The sequence below is a fragment of the Capra hircus genome, chromosome 22, assembly GCF_001704415.2.
Source record: "Capra hircus breed San Clemente chromosome 22, ASM170441v1, whole genome shotgun sequence".
Lineage (NCBI taxonomy): Eukaryota > Metazoa > Chordata > Mammalia > Artiodactyla > Bovidae > Capra > Capra hircus.
This window is the reverse complement of record NC_030829.1, coordinates 12,350,233-12,366,998: the sequence shown is the minus strand read 5'-3', so window position 1 is coordinate 12,366,998 and position 16,766 is coordinate 12,350,233. Positions and strand designations below refer to the sequence as shown.

Here is a 16,766-nt window from a genome sequence, read left to right as displayed (position 1 = left end):
GATCCGGGAAATAGGTGCTAGGGCAGCAAAGGGCAAAAAGGCCGGAATCAGAGGAGGCCAGGGAGGAGGGCTCCCCAGTGCCCCTCTTCTCACCCCAGGCCAATGCTGCCTGCCTGCCACTGACTCAACGGAAAGAGTGAGCAGTGCCTGGCATCACTTCCTGGCACCAGAGGGCCCCCAGGATGTCAGAAGAAAGACCTTGTTCTGCCAGGTAGCAGAACACAACTTCGACATGGAACCGGGCAAAATGCCTGAGTCGCTTGTGCTCTGCGTGGTCTCCGGATGCCCCTCGCCACACTGCCCTTCCCGGCCTAAACGCCAGGATCTCTGGGGCTACTAAGCCCCTCGGGCTCTGGGTAGCCAAGCAGGGGCAGCCGTGACCCCTACACACAAACACACACACATACTCCTTCTATGACTGGAAGCTGATGACTCCGGGTCAGAAATAACCCCAGAGTCAGCTCCCCGTGTGCTGCCCCTCCCCTCCTCTCTGTTCCCAAAAAGCCTGGGCCCTGAGTCAGAGGCCAGAGGCTGAGAGTAAACAACGACCCAGATAATCTGCTGGGAACACCGCAGACCACGCTGCGGAGCCCTCTGCCAGACCTGGACCCCGTGGAGAACTGGGGCCAGAGGTCTTTCCCCCAAATCCAGCTGTGTGCACTCAGGGCTGTATACACCTGTGCGGTGGGACGCAGGGAGGGATGGAAGAGACAGTGGAAAGGTCTAGCGCAGGAGTGGGGAGAAGGGCCTTACTCTCAGGGGTATCCGGGCTGAGAACCGAGGAGCAAGGGCCTAGGCCTGCCCTCAGGGGGCCTCCAGTCTCCTGGCAGGGTGGGACATAGTCACGCCACACGTCAGACATAGTCAGAGGCTGGGGTAGGGACGTGGGGGATCACAAGGTGGGGGGCCAAGCTGACCAGGTGTCAGATGCGCCTCCTTATTCATTCCCTCAGAATAGTCTGGGATGTCCGCACCCCACACCACAGCTGAGTCACTGACCCCAATCCTCAGAGGAGACTTGGATGAATGAAGCTCTCCCCCGCTCACTCCTCTTCCCCTCCCTAGCAGAAAGGACATGTAACTGATGCCCGAGATGGAGAATAACTTCCAGAGCCCTAAAAATAACTGAACCACTTCATACTCTGACCTTAGCCTCCCCCCACCACCCCCACCTCGGCCCACCCCCTAACCAGCCAGATAAAGGCAGCTGCTGAGGCTGGCAGGGGACACAGACCCCGAGCCAGGGCAGCGAGAAGGCGTCCGACGGGGCCAGCAGAGCGAGAGCAGCCCAAACCAGAGGCACGACAGAGCCGTGGGCCACACCTGCCGAAGACCCCAAACTCCAGCAGCCAGGCAGAGCCCGCAGGTGAGTGAGCCGTTCCTTTCCTCGCCACACCAGCAGAGCTGGCTTTCCAGGCCGGGACCCCCTCCGGCCCCTTTCAGGGTAGTGTGTATTAGTGAAAGTTCTGAGTGAGGGGAGGAAGGTGGGGCCACACATCTGGAGCAGGTGAGTGGAGGGGTCTGATATGAAGATTCCACAAGGAAGTTGCCAGAGAGTTACTGTGAGCCCCATGGTAGCGTTCGGCCTGGCTGGCACAGGCCTGAGGCCTACAGAGGGGCAGGTTCCAGCCAGTCTGGCGTAATCCAGAAAGGCTTGCTGGAGGTGGTCTGGAGTTGTGATTTTTAAAATCAGGTACGGAGCTCCTCAGGCTTCAGGCTTTCTTTCCAAGGAGCCCCAGCTAGGCCCAGTGTCTGGACAGAAGAGGTGGGGGAGGACATGGGGGTCTGACTGTGCTGCCAGGACAAGCCCTGTGCCCAGCTGCTGTGGGTAGAAGTCTTGGCATAGCTGGCTCGGGAATGTCTCCCCAGGGCTGGCCTGAGCCCAGCACCCCACATGGCCTAGGGCCTGGGTGTGATGTGGGCCATCAGTGTGCCCAGTAGGAAAGCCTTAAGGAAGACCTGGGGGTAAAGGTGGGTGACCAGGTCTGAACGCTAGAGTATACTGCCCAAGTATAGAGATGTGTGAAGGGGTCTGGGCCAAGAAAGAGCAGACTTGGAGGCAAAAGCGGGGGTCACCCGGAGAGGCTGGCCCAGTCCTGGGAGGCCAACCTCAGGGGCACCCCTAGGGTTCAGGCCTTACCCAAAGTCTGGTATCAGTTCTGGATTCGGCCTTCACCGCACCCGGTCCCCATCCTTGAGAAACGAGATGGGAAGGCCTTGCTACAGCCTGGTGGAGCCGCCGGGGTCAGCTCCTTCCCCTCTTGGGGCCGGTTTCCCCTTCCAAACAATGAGGGGATTGGGCTCAGTGACCTCGGCAGGTCCTCAGCCCTGCCCTCTCTGGACTCTGATTCCGATCATATGTGACCACAGCAGGGATTCTGGAGATTCCTGGGGGAGGCGGTGGAGGTGGGGTGGAGCTGGTGGCCCGTACCTGCCATCTGCTCAGGCCACACTGGTGACAGAACAGGGAGGACGTAGGGACCATCAAGGTTTGCCTTTGGTCGGGGGGGGTCCTCATGAGAACCCAGGCTAAAGGAAGCACCTAGAGCGCGTGATGAGACTTGGACTGTCGACTTTAGAGGTCATACTCCTTGGATGTCTTCAGAGAACAGGCTGGGGTGTGGGTGGAGCAAGCAGGGCTTAGTCTCCCCCCTGCTGAGGTGGTCGAGAGAAGGAAGTCCCTCCCCCACCCCCAGGTTCCTGTGGCCAGAAGCACTGGTCATCCTGCAGCCAGGGGCCGAACACCAGCTCAGCAGGCAGGATCAGGGAGCCCAGGGCAGAGAAGGAACCAAGGGGGGTCAGGCTCCCAGGGTCCCACTGGCTGAGCCGGACCTCTCCCCAGCCCAGGGCCGCTGTGTGGAGGCCAGCACCTCGGCTATATTTAGCACTGAGCGTGGAGCAGAGCTGTGGGTCAGGGGCAGTGAGGGGGGGACGTGCTTCTCATTCTTTCCCTACTGGCCTCTGGGGACTGTTAGCACACCTGTCACAAGACAGATAAGACAGCGAGGACAGAGGCCAGAGACGGTGGGCCAGGGGCGTGGGGGGCAGTGCCTTGGCGGAAGCTGATGGGCACGAAGAGGGAGAAAGAAGGCGTGCACAGGAGATTCGTGCTGCACACAGTTGGGGACGTGGGTCCGTGTGCAAGGGGTGAGGCTATCGCTGCAGGAAGGCCCTCAGTCTCACTGCCTCCTCTCCTGGGGTGTCTGCTGGGAACAGAGGGCCATCACAGCCACTGAGAAAGCTTCACACTTCCTACCTAAAGTGTTTCGAAACCCCGATCCAGCACTGCTTGCGCCTCATTCACCAAGATCTGACTCTGGACCCCAGTTCCCTCATCTTTAATCAAGAGTGGTTGGGCCAGAAGCTTCTAGAGGTCCCCCTAGCTCAGAAAACCCCTAGCTAGGATTCAGAATTGGGTTCTGCCTAACTGCGAGACAACTGGTGGACACTCACTCAGCCTTACTGCTTCTGCTGCAGCAAGAGCTGCTGGCCCCTGCTTGGCCTCCCTGGCCTGAGAAAGGAGAGCCAAGAGCTAAAGGCGGGACAGCCCCCCAGTGAAAGGGACAAGTGCGCCCTCTGGTGGTGAGAAAGGAAACGTGACTGATAACTAGTTCTCTCCATGAGAGTCACCAGTTTGTGTGCTCACTTAGTCGTGTCCCTGTCCAAACCTTTGTGATTCCATGAACTGCAGCCCGCCAGGCTCCGCTGTCCATGGGATTCTCCAGGCAAGAATATTGGAGACCAAGCCCTCCTCCAGGGGATCTTCCCACCCCAGGGAATACTGGAGACCAAGCCCTCCTCCAGGGGATCTTTCCACCCCAGGGATCAAACCTAGGCCTCCCTCATTGCAAGCAGATTCTTTACCGTCTGAGCCACCAGGGAAGCCCAGTCACCAGTGTAGGGACCTGCTTCTCCCTGGCTGGGATCCCTTAAAAATCAGAATTCCCCCAGGCCACTCACCTGGGAGTCTACCAGGGAAAAACTGATTTTGGCAAAAGCAGGCAAGGATGGGACAGGACAGGAACAGTTTTCCCACTGCGGGGTTGGGCACCCCTTAACTGGAAGACAGAGTTTCAAAGCCTGTAGTGCCCTGCTGGCTCCGTGACAACCCAGGTGATTCTGGGGGAGCAGGGACCCACCTGATGGATGGCTCTATATGCCTTAAATTCAAGACTAGTCACACAGCAACCATTCAGGTAGCAGGGTGAGACCCCAGGGAGGTCTGGAAAAGGGGAGGGGTGGTCTCTAAGCACACACCACCTAGGGCTACTCTGCAACCAACCCCCATCTCACTGAAATCCCTCAACCCCATCCTCATCTCTGCCCCCTCTCTTCAGAAGGATGGCCAGTGCCCAGATGCAGGTGGCCCCCACCCCAACCATCCCGATGGCAGCTACAGAGGACCTGCCCCTCCCTCCACCACCTGCCCTGGAGGACCTACCGCCGCCGCCGCCCAAGGAGTCCTTCTCCAAGTTCCACCAGCAGCGGCAAGCCAGCGAGCTCCGCCGCCTCTACAAGCACATCCACCCCGAGCTCCGCAAGAATCTGGCTGAGGCCGTGGCCGAAGACTTGGCTGAGGTCCTGGGTTCCGAGGAGCCCACCGAGGGCGATGTCCAGTGTATGCGCTGGATCTTTGAGAACTGGAGGCTGGATGCCATTGGGGACCATGAGAAGCCACCTGCCAAGGAGTCCGTGCCCGGTGGCAACGTCCAGGCCACCTCCCGCAAGTTTGAGGAAGGCTCCTTTGCTAACAGCGTAAACCAGGAGCCGGCCGGACCTCGGCCATCCAGAGGGGACGTGCGTGCAGCCCGCCAGCTGTTTGAGACGAAGCCGCTGGACGCGCTGACGGTTCGTGCTGAAGCACCAGAGGCTACAGTGAGGGAGCCTGCAGCCAGCGGAGATGTCCAGGGTACCAGGATGCTCTTTGAGACACGGCCACTGGACCGCCTTGGCTCCCGCCCCTCCACCCAGGAGCAGAGCCCCTTGGAGCTGCGCTCAGAGATCCAGGAGCTAAAAGGCGATGTGAAGAAGACGGTGAAGCTGTTCCAAACAGAGCCGCTGTGTGCCATCCAGGACTCAGAGGGCGCCATCCACGAGGTCAAGGCCGCCTACCGGGAGGAGATCCAAAGCAACGCAGTGAGGTCTGGCCGTTGGCTCTTCGAGACCAAGCCTCTGGACGCCATCAACCGGGACCCCAGCCAGGTGCGGGTGATCCGCGGGATCTCCCTGGAGGAGGCGGCCCGGCCCGATGTCAGCACGACTCGCTGGATCTTTGAGACACAGCCCCTGGATGCCATTCGGGAGATCTTAGTGGATGAGCAGGACTTCCAGCCATCCCCGGACCTTATCCCTCCTGGTCCAGATGTTCAGCAACAGCGGCGTCTGTTTGAGACCCGAGCATTAGACACTCTCAAGGGGGAAGAGGAAGACAGAGCAGAGGTCCCACCCAAAGAGGCAGTGGTCCCCGGGGACGTCCGCTCCACCCTGTGGCTATTTGAGACAAAGCCCTTGGACACCCTCAGAGACAATGTCCAAGTGGGTCACCTGCAGCGGGTGGGTCCCCAGGAGGGCGAGAGGTTCACAAATGAGCGTCTATCCAATGCTGACCCCTCAGCACCAACCCTCTCTCAGGGTGCCCCCGAGAGGGATGGGGTGAAGGGAGATGTGAAGACTTTCAAGAACCTTTTTGAGACCCTTCCCCTGGACAGTATCGGGCAGGGGGAAGCTTTGGCCCCTGGGAGCTTACACAGAGCAGAAGGAACCAATTCCGCTGGGCAGTCCCAGGACACAGGGTCCCCAGTGTACGCCATGCAGGATGCCAAAGGTCACCTCCATGCCCTGACCTCCGTCAGCAGAGAACAGGTAGTCGGAGGTGACGTGCAGGGTTACAAGTGGATGTTTGAGACACAGCCCCTAGACCGATTAGGCCGAAGCCCCAGTACCGTCGACGTGGTGCGGGGCATCACCCGGCAGGAAGTGGTGGCTGGAGATGTGGGCACTGCCCGGTGGCTGTTTGAGACACAGCCCCTGGAGGTAATCCACCAACGGGAGCAGCAGGAACGACAGGAAGAAGAAGGAAAGCCTCAGGGAGGCCCTCAGCCCGAAGCACCCCACAAGGGTGACGTGAAGACCATCCGCTGGTTGTTCGAGACGTGCCCGATGAGTGAGCTGGCCGAGAGGCAGGGGTCAGAGGTCACAGACCCCACAAGCAAGGCACGGTCGTGCACCTGGATGTTCGCGCCCCAATCCCCAGACTGGCCAGAAGGCTCCAAGGAGCAGCACCTTGAGGTGAGCCAGGTCCAGGCTGGGGAAAGACAGACAGAGAGACATGTCTTTGAGACTGAGCCTCTGCAGGCCTCAGGCCACCCCTGTGGAAGGGGGCCTGTGCGGTACTGCAGCAGAGTGGACATCCCCTCCGGGCAGGTGTCTCGTCAGAAGGAGGTTTTCCAGGCTCTGGAGGCAGGCAAGAGAGAAGACCAGGGACCCAGGGAAATCCCTGAGCCCATTCCAGCGGGCTCAGTGCACAAGTTCACCTGGCTTTTTGAGAACTGCCCCATGGGCTCCCTGGCGGCTGAGAGCATCCGAGGGGGCAACTTCCAGGAAGAACAGCCCGTGGGTCCCTCGGGCAAGGGGGTGCCGGAGAGGCAAGAGACTGCAGCCGAGGGGACCCTGAGGACGCTGCACGCCACGCCTGGCGTCCTGCACCGTGGAGGCATCCTCATGGAGGCCCGAGGGCCAGGGGAGCTCTGCCTTGCCAGGTACGTGCTCCCAGGCCCAGGGCAGGGCAGCCCCCACGTTCGGAAGGAGGAGCTGGTGTCTGGGGAGCTTCCCAGGATCGTCCGCCAAGTGCTGCGCCGGGCAGACGTGGACCAGCAGGGGCTGCTGGTGCAGGAGGACCCCGCGGGCCAGCTTCACCTCAAGCCGCTGAAGCTGCCAGCTCCAGGCAGCAGCGGGAGCATCGAAGACATGGACCCTGAGTTCCAGCAGTTGCTGGCTTGTGGCCTCGGGACCTCGGCGGGGAGGACGGGGCTGGTGATGCAGGAGACAGAGCAGGGCCTGGTGGCGCTCACCGCCTACTCCCTGCAACCCCGGCCAGCCAGCAGGGCCCCCGAAAGGAGCAGTGTGCAGCTGCTGGCCGGCTGCATAAACAAAGGAGACCTGAGTGGCCTGCACAGTCTGCGGTGGGAGCCGCCGGCTGACTCAAGTCCAGTGCCAGCCAGCGAGGGGGCCCAGAAGCTGCCCCCAGCTGAGAGCATCATCCACATTCCCCCACTGGACCCTGGCGTGGGGATGGGGCATCTGAGAGGGCCGGGGTCCACCCCCTGTGCCCCACAGGCCACCAGAAAGGCAGTCTCTCTGGCTGGGGAAGAAAAGCAGGAAAGCAGGTGCACTGGGCAGAAAGGGATGACAGCTTTAGGAAAGTCAGAGGGAGCCATGACTCTGCCCCCAGGACCTAGGTTTCCAGACCTCCAGGTCACCATGCAGAGTCGAAGGACAGCAACAGCTGAAGCCCAAAGCCTGCAGCAGCAAGCTCGGAGCAAGCACAAGCCAGGCCCCACCCCTGGGGCCGCCTCTATGCCCACCCAGGATGGGCTTCCGCAAGCACCGGCCACAGGGGCTGCCCAGAGCAACAGCAGGCCTCTGGTGGGAGGCAACCCCAGGATCCCAGCAGCCCCCAGCAAGGTCAGTGGGGAACAGAAAGCACTGCCTGGAGGGCTGCCTGGGGGGTGGGAGACTATTCAGGATGGCATCTACACTGCTCATCCCATCAGGACCTTTGACCTACCGGGTCAAAGGGCTGTCCGGCCATCTGAGCAAGGACCCCTTCCACTCCTGGAAGGCCTGGGTCAGAGTCTCAGGCCCGGGCAAGAGGAGCCAGGGGCCCACACACAGAAGGCCTGGGTGCCTCCAGAGAAGGTGATGGCAGGACTCAGCCTGGGGGACCTCCAAGCTGCAGAGACCACCCTGAAGGCTGCCCCTTTAGCCCACCACACTCGGGCCTCCGGGCCACGGGTGGCAGGTGCCAGTCTGCACTCCCGTAATGCCTCTGTTCCTCCTCCTCCTCCTCTCCCAGCTGCTGTGACGGGACCGGACTTCCCAGCCCAACCCAGGCATGATGAGAATTCCATCCGGCAGGCCTCCAAGCCCACGCAAGACCCCCTTCTCCACTCCCACAGCAGCCCTGCTGGCCAGAAAAGTGCTGGGGAGTCACAGACAAAGACCCTGAAACCGGAGCCTCCCACACACCTGAAAGAGAAGCCCCAGGTGCCCCCCAAACCTGCACACCTAAGCCAGCTCCCCCTTCCTCGCTGGCTGTCCAAGCCCTCAGCCCTGGCTCACAGCACCGCTGAGGAGGTGGGGCAAGGAAAATACAAACAAGGTGAGACTGCTACAGCCGACCACGACCCTCGGCCAAACAAGGTCTCCATCGCTGCAGACCAGGGCCGAGTATCTCTGCCCCAGGGCCCCGCTGGACAGAGCCAGCCCAGCCCCCAGCATGGCCCCAGCACCGTGGCCCCCAGCCCCACCAAGAGCCAGGCAATGGGCAGCAACAACCACAGCCCTGACCTCCTCGGGCTCTCAGCTCTCAGCAGCCACCCCATCTCACTGCAGCGGGGCCCTAGACTCCCAGGAGAGAAGGGCGCGGACAGTTCCCAGCAAGGGGCCCCTGAGAGCCCTGAGATTCTGCAGGGAGGCCAGCAAGAGCTCCAGGGCCTCCTGAGCCAGGTGCAAGCTCTGGAGAAGGAGACCGAAAGCACTGTGGACGTGCGGGCACTGCGGAGGCTCTTTGAGGCTGTGCCCCAGCTGCCAGGAGCCCCTTCGGCTCCCGCTAGCCCCCGCAAGCCTGAGGCCTCGGTGGAGCAGGCCTTTGGGGAGCTAACGAGGGTTAGCACGGAAGTGGCCCGGCTGAAAGAACAGACCCTGGCCAGGCTGCTGGACATCGAGGAGGCCGTGCACAAGGCGCTCAGCTCCATGTCTAGCCTCCAGCCTGGGACTAACACCAGGGGCCATTCCCAGGGACCCCCAAAGGAACACAGTGCCCACGAGGTCAGTCTCACAGACAGCGGGAGAGTCAGGCCCAACTGCTCAGGCCAGGAGGTCAAAAGTCAAACTCTAGTCAAGAGCCAAACTGAGGTTATGAGCCATACTGAGGTCCAGAGTCAAGCCAAGGACAGAAATCACTCAGAGGCCAGAAGCCAAGCAGCCCTGGCCACCCCTTCCACCAGGAAGCTGGAGACCTTGAGAGAAGACTCACACCTTCCCCAAGTGTTACCTCTCAGCAGAGAGTCACCCTCCTCCCCAAATTTTATCTCCATGGAGTCGGCCACAAGGGAGCTTCCGGAGGAGGCCAGCCCCAGGGGCAACCCTGAGATCTCTCTGAAGAGGGCACATTTCACCCAGGATGAATGCCAGACTCAGCCCCACCAGAAAGATATCCAGCACAAGGCTGGAAAGAAAGAGGCCCCCCAGCTCTCTGGACCGCCACCACCTGGCCATGCTGTAGCCAGCGCCCTGCCCACCAGGCAGAAGAGTGCTCTGGAGCTGCAGACGGCGCCGGGTGGCTCCCGGCACTACGGAGCCTCAGGAGCAGGGACTGAGAGGGTGGACCAGTGCAGGACCACAACGCTCATGTCCCCCACCACGGTCACTGAGCCCGCCGAGCCACCCAGGGGCCCAGGCCCCCACCGCGGGCACCACACTTCCGCCTTGATGAGGCAGTTTCTGCACAGCCCAACTGAGCTCAGCACGGGCCTGGCAGAAGCTGACATGCTGCGTGTGCCCTGTGGCCACCCCACACCAGCTGCACAGTGAGCCCCTCCGTCTGCTACCACAGTCTTCCACCCATCTCCAGGGACCCGGGACGGAGGTGGGTGCTCACCTCCTGCACGCACGAGGAAACAACCAAAAAGAAAGGGCATGTTCTGAGATCCAGGGGCAGTTTCCCTTTCATCAGTAGCATCCATGGGCCAGGTTCTTGCAAATGGCAGGAGGGGGGATGATAGGGAAGAAGCCTTCCGGAGTAGCCCAAGCCCAGCAACAGAATGGGGGCTTGTGGCTGCTTCTGGAGGATACAATGTGTACAGAAACACACACTTCTCACACAGGTCTGGCCCGCACGCCAACACAAGTGAGTCTGCATGCCACTGCCTGCGATTGAGAGACCCCGAGTGACCTTCCACTTTTCCAGCCTTTATTTCTTTAATACGAGTCAAATGTTCTCGGCCTTCTGCTCTTTAATTCCTACAGAAGACAGGGCCAGCCGGATTGGTCTCTGTTACATGTTGACTAGGGCCCCAGAAGGGCCCCGTCATCAGCATCTCCCTCATTCAGCGGGTCATCCTGGCAGCACAAAGTTCACACGGACAAAGTCCACGATCACCAATGTCCCTAGAAGCCAAAGATTCTCTCTACCCCCAAAGCCTCTCACTTTGTACCCCAAAGAGGAAGGATACAGTCTAATAAAGCAAAGTTTTATTCCCTCCTCTCCACGTCTGTCTGTACACAGAGTCTGGGCTCTCAGTCTAGGCGAAAAGCAGCCACATGTCTAGCTGCCCGGTTTCCCTGCAAGCAGCAGCGTTGGAAGGCTCTGAAAAGCCACCCCCTTCTTCCACCATCTCGGCTGGGAACCAGAGAGGCCCGCCCACCCCCACTCTCCTTACTCCCCACGCCCCCAAACATACATACACTGCTCGTCCCACACCTCTGGCTTCCCCACCTAGAGGTTCTTGAACATCTCCCTGGAGTGGAATCTGCCAAGGGTGGAAGAATGGCCCAGTCAGGCCCAGCAAGGAGGGAGGGCCACAAGCCAGGAGAACTTCAATGGCCAAGATTGCTGGGCCACTTCCTCCGGGTCAGACCAGGCACAATGTGCAGAGGTTCCTGGGAAGGGGTGGGCGCAGATCCCAGCCTGGAAAGCCAGGATGATTTGGTAAAGGACCCTTTCCATACTTTCAAAAAGCACTGAGCAACTGCTGCTTGCCAGACATGTTCTGGGCAGCATGGATCCAGAGATAAGGTCTAATGGGATCATTAGACTCCATCACATTCAAGGAACTGACTCTCTAGAATGAGAAGGCAGGGAGACTATGAATAAATAGGAAATACCAGATAAGGAATAAGAGTGATGCACCTGACTAGTCCACTCTCCCACTGTGGGGTAGGAATTATAAAACATGTCATGTGACAGCGACAGGTGATTGCCTTAGAGAAAGTGGCCAAGGCAGATCTCCCCAAGGCGGGAAAAAGAGTTTTCAACTGAGACCTCAGTCACAAAAAGCCAGTTACCGGGCAATGGGCAGGAGTGGGGAGTGCCGGTTAGGCGGATGAGCACACACAAAAACCCAGAGGTGGGAGTGAGTATAATTTCTGCATTTCCTAAATACCCTTCGGTATGTTGTTGTTCAGTTGCTCAGTTGTGTCCAACTCTTTGTGACTCCATGGATTGCAGCACGCCAGGTTTTCCTGCCCTTCACTATCTCCCAGAGTTTGCTCAAATTCACGTCCGCTGAGTCAGTGATGCCTTCTAACCACCTCATCCTCTGCCGTCCCCTTCTCCTCCTGCCTTCAGTCTTTCCCAAGATCAGGGTCTTTTCCAATGAGTCAGCTCTTCGCATCACGTGGCCAAAATACTGGAGTTTCAACTTCAGCCTCAGTCCTTCCAATGAATATTCAGGGTAGATTTCCTCTAGAATTGACTGGTTTGATCTCCTTGCTGTCCAAGGGACTTTCAAGAGTCTTCTCCAACATCACAGTTCCAAAGCATCAATTTTTCGGCACTCAGCCTTCTTTATGGTCCAACTCTCCCATCTGTACATGACTACTGGAAAAACCATAGCTTTGACTAGACAGACCTTTATCGGCAAAGTGATATTCCTGCTTTTTAATACGTTGTCCAGGTTTGTCATAGCTTTTTTTTCCAAGAGGGAAGTGTTTTTTAATTTCGTGCCTGCAGTCACAGTCTGTAGCAATTTTGGAGCCCAAGAAAATAAAATCTGTCACTGCTTCCACTTTTCCCCCTTCTATATACCATGAAGTTATGGGACTAGATGCCATGATCTTAGTTTTTTGAATATTGAGTTTACCCTTCTGAACAGAAAGGGGCTTTATCAACAATTGTCCACCCCTACATACACACACACACACACACACATCCTGCCCCCAACAACGTTAGGTAGGAACTTTTCCACAGTTCGCTTTTATTGAACAGGTGGGCTCTCATCTTACCACCAGCCCAGGGCTCAGTCCTCCAAGATTCATCATTGCCTGCCCCACTGACAGATGTTCGCCTGAGGCAGCAGAGCTCTGAGCTAGAAGCAGCCTGCCCCCTGGAAGACAGGTGTATGTGAGCAAAGACAGCAAATCTACCTACCTGGGCTGGCTACACATCTTACTATAACTCCCCTTTACCAGGTGTTTCCCTCCACTGCCCTCTGTTGGTCTCACTTGATTACAGGACCCAGAAGCTTAAGGCAAGCCTGCTCTCAGCATTCTCATTTGTTAAGTGGGGATGATTATAGTGCCTACTATTTTGAAGATTAAGTAAATTAATATGCATAAAGTGCTTGGAGATAGGCCCAGCGTCTGGAACTCAAGGAAGTTCACTTTTCATATAATTAGTTTTAATCTATCTCTCTTTCTCACCTCCAGGTGGAGTCCCTGTCTTGTTCATCTCAGTATCCTTACTGCTTATCACGATTGCCTAGAAGGCACTGCACAAATGTCGAATAAATGCACCCATGTGTGAAATGAAATGATCGAGCGAATTCACTGATTCAGCCAACTAGCATTTATTGAGCACCTACTTCATGCCAGATTCCTTCCAGGGAATACAGATGAGCATGGCAGAATTTATCCCTGACCTTATGGGAAGATATATTACAAAACACAGAAGGTAATTTTAGAAGGGAGCAAAGGAAATAAAACAAGTAGCCCACAAGAAGGTTGGCAGTTACTTTAGCTTGGGTGGTTGGGGAAGGCGTCTCTGAGGAAGTGACCTGAATGACAAGAGGAGCCAGCCCTAACAGCTAAAGGGGGCGGCCTACGGGGAAGAGACAGGAGAGGTTGGTGGGTAGGTGGTGAGCACACTGGTGGCAGCGCACACCAAGAAAAGCAGCAGCTACTCGTTGAGGCCGCCCAGGGCCCTGCACACCTCCCATCGCACCTGCCGCGGAGCCCGAAGCACCACCTCCCTTCCTGCCCGAGAGGAGACGGGGCTCTAAAGCTGAGCGTTGGTGCCCAGACCACGCCCCGTGCCTGGAGGGGGCGTGTTCCCATCCCCTGTCTCCAAGGTGACGATGACATCACCAGGGCCGCTGGGTTCGGAACGTTTTGGGCGGCTGTAGCGGTTGCTGGGAAACACCCGGCAGGCAGGCGCGCAGCCAGGGGCAGGCTCCGCGCGGCAGACGCCGGACGCCAGTACGCGCCGTCCTGGCCGGCCCCAGCTCAGAGTCTCCCTCCCAGATTCCAGAAGGATGCGGGTTCCGGTCCTCACCCACGTCGCGGCCCCGCCCGGGACCTTCCTGCCGGCCGGGCGCCTCCTCCCTTCTCATTACTCTCACCCCCTCTGTTCCGAGTTTACCCAACCGTCCTCATCTTCACCGCTATTATCCCCAGGCCACCATCCATCCCCCCCCTTTACTGGACCACTGCCATAGCCTCCCAAGTGGTCTTCCCTTTGCCCTGTCTTTACAGACTGTCATCTACCTGGCACCTAAAGCCCTTATCAAGAATTTACCAGACCAAGTCACTCCTGTATAATACCCTCTGCAAGCTTTCAGCTCGCTCAGTCTGAAATCTAACTCTTCTCAGCAGCCTCTAAGACTAGAATGATTTGCCTCTCAAGCTTCCTCTCCAACTTCTTTGCCCCACTCTCCTCCTCACCCACATCTCCCTAGTTACACTGGCCTTCCTGGGTTTCACAGAACACCAAGCTGATTCCTGCCTCAGGGCCTTTGCACCTGCTGTATCCTCTGCCCAGAAGTCTCTTCTCCCAGATCTTTAGTGGTTGGGCTCTTTCTCACTCACATTCCAGTTCAAATGTCTCTCCAAAAAGACCTTTCTTGATCTATATACCTCCCTTGCCTCCCCCACTTATGCCGCCCCCTTCCCCATCTATAGAGGCCTTCCTCCAAGTTAACATGCTGAGTTAGTTTTGTTTTCCTGAGGACCTATTACAATATAAAATTATCTTTGTTCACATATTTGCTTGTTTAATGTCAGTGTTCTGGATACTATTCCTGCATAGCAAACCACCCCAAGTTTAGTGGTCTAGAAAACCATTTTATGATGCTCATGAATTCTGTGGGTCAGCAATTTGGATAGAACACACTGGACATGGCTTGTCTCTCTGCTATGATGTGTGGGGCCTCAACTTAGCCTCAGTCTAAGGCTGGGGGTAATTGGACAGTTAGGGTCTGAAAACTCTCACTCAAATGCCTGGCAATTGATGCTGGCTACTGGCTGGGACCTTAGCTGGGATGTCAGACAAACCACATATGCATGGCCTCTCCATGTGGCCTGGGCCTCCTCAAAGTATGGCATTCTCAGAGTGGCTGGATTTCTTGCATTTTATTTCAAGTTTCTAAAGGCATGTGTCCCAACTAACAAGGTAGAAGTTGCATCACCTTTTATGATCTGGCCACAGAAGTCACACAAAATCACTTGGGCTGCATTCTGTTGGTTACAAATGAGTCACAAGTCTGCGTAGACTGAATACCTTTTGATGAGGAAGAGGTAACGTTCTATGTGATCGTCTTTGGAAAGTGCCATCTCCACAGCCAAGTCTTCCTCCACTGAATCTCATCTCCATGCCAACCACTTCTTCTTTGCTTATTTTTGTATCTCCAGTATCTAGAATGGTACAAAAGCACATAGTAGGAGCTCAATCCATGGTTTATGGTGAATAAATGAAGACTTGTCTTTCAATGAGTCATTTGAGCCCAGTTCTTCTCCCTTGTAGTTCCTGTCCTGGCCCTTGATTTTGGGCTGGCCTGCTCTGGAGGAAGCCCAGTGTTTGCATTGGAAGGTGGGAGTCAAGCATAGTTTTTGGTTTGTTTTTGGTTTTCTGGCAGGGAGTGGAGGGTGGGGGAGAGAGGGCAGTTATTGGGGACTGAGAAACATGTAGCCAAATGAGATTCTGGAACAGTGATCTACTGTAGGGGTGTTGAAAACCCAGTCTGTTTTTTCTCATTCTGAACTCTGGAAATGCCCAGGTGAGGGCTGTGGTTTTGTCCTCTGGCCCATGGGGAGCAGGGAAACAGCCCAATGGGAATGAAGCTTTGGAGAGGTGCCTTGGGCAAGAGAGAGGGGGATGGAATAGCTAGTAGGAACCACCACAGAGATCTGGGCAAGAGGTGGCCCTGAAGCCCCCTAAACATCTATTAAGGTAGGCAAACTCTCCCTGCTTTGTGACTGGTGAAGGACCTTTCATTTGATCTTTCCAAAGTCCTGGAACCAGTACAGTTTCTCCTCTTGCTTTCTCCTTTCCAGGAGGGATGACCCAAAGAAGTCAGCCCAGGCTTCTCCAGCCCCCTCACATCAATCTGTGACTTCCCCTTCCCCTCCCTTCCATCTCAAATGTGGCTCAGCAAGTTTGGATGTCATTAAGGCAACAGCCAGCCCACCTCCAGTCCCATCCCCGGGTCAACCCTCCAGTCAGGCCCAGCAGTGGCTCCTCACCACCTCCACCATAAAATCCACACTCCTCAGGTCATTCAAGGCCCTTCTTGTGCAGCTGCCACCTGTGTTCATAGCCTCTCTCATTCCCCCAAGAGAATCAGACCTTCCAGGTCCTTTATTGTTCCATCCAGGCTTTGTCATGCTGCCCGGCCTTTGTCCAGGGCCAGCTTACCCACTGGGCACAGCAGGCATGGATGGGGCCTCAGGCCCACAGTACTTGAGGGGTCCATGAAAATATTCTAACTTCTTTCAAAAGAAGAAGGAAAAAAACAACTTTGAAGTTATAGAGAACAGTTTAATATATAACATTAGTATCTTCATCTTAACCATCACAGTTGTAAGATATATTGTAAAAAAAAATTTTTTTTTTTAATGGAAGCAGCAGCCTCCTCATTTCGCCCTCCTGTCATTTCTGGATAGCTCTATATTGAAGACTCAGCTCTGAGGCAACCCCTTCAAGAAAATAAAAGCCATGGAGGTTGGCCTTCTCCGACCTCTCAACCTCATGCAGTTTTGTAGCTTGGAAAACGCCGCTGTAAACTTTCAGATTTGTTGCGTTCCCCGTACCCCGCCCCCACCGGTACCTGCCAGTCAGTGACACACACACAATTTTTTCCCCCATGAAAAAAACCCGCTCCCCACCTGCGGCAGAGCTGCCAAGTAAGACGGTGCCCTAACTTCGGAGGAAAACTGGCAGAGACTCAGCTTGGGGCCCCGGGTCCCAAACCTGCAGCGACAGGCGCCGGGATCCACGTCCCGTGGGAGGCGCGCGCGACCATGAGGGGGCGGGGGAGGGGGAGGCAGGGGGCGGGGCCTCAGGTCTCGCGGCGGCAGCCGGGCGGCGCGCCGCTGCCAGCCCCACCCACCCCCGACCGGAAGGAGGAAGAGGCCTCTGCGCGGCTCCCTCCCTCCTTCCCCAGCAGCTCCGGCGGCCCTCCCCGGACGCACCCCCTTCCTCCCCCCTCGTTAGTTTTCTAACGAAAAAGTGCTGCTGAGAATTCCCAGAAGGTCCCGGATGTGAAGTCACCGGCGTGAGGTCACCGAGCCTGGTTCCAGGAATCTGAATATTGTGGGGGAGGAAGGAAAGC

At 57.1% G+C, this 16,766-nt stretch overlaps 1 protein-coding gene and 1 long non-coding RNA gene across 4 annotated transcripts; one reads left to right on the top strand and one right to left on the bottom strand.

The window, feature by feature from the left end:
* Window positions 1,218-10,490, top strand: XIRP1 (xin actin binding repeat containing 1). 3 transcript variants are annotated; one of them, XM_013973425.2, is made up of 3 exons: window positions 1,218-1,366; window positions 4,338-7,683; window positions 8,075-10,490. In XM_013973425.2, the coding sequence occupies exons 2-3, from the start codon at window positions 4,342-4,344 to the stop codon at window positions 8,081-8,083; spliced, it is 3,351 nt and encodes a 1,116-aa protein (XP_013828879.1). In that variant the 5' UTR covers window positions 1,218-1,366; window positions 4,338-4,341; the 3' UTR covers window positions 8,084-10,490. The 3 variants fall into 3 exon arrangements, with proteins under 3 accessions (XP_013828879.1, XP_017922730.1, XP_017922729.1); XM_018067241.1 differs by having other exon boundaries at window positions 1,219-1,366; window positions 4,341-10,490; XM_018067240.1 differs by having other exon boundaries at window positions 1,219-1,366; window positions 4,338-10,490.
* On the bottom strand, window positions 14,554-16,474 carry LOC108638642. Its single transcript, XR_001920012.1, has 2 exons — window positions 16,321-16,474; window positions 14,554-14,850 (listed from the first exon to the last, which is right to left on the bottom strand). It is a non-coding gene; the product is annotated as an uncharacterized LOC108638642 (long non-coding RNA).

Bases quoted from the DNA above. Each gene is read 5' to 3' on its own strand.
- XIRP1 (XM_018067241.1), top strand. From the start codon at position 4,342: ATGGCCAGTGCCCAGATGCAGGTGGCCCCCACCCCAACCATCCCGATG.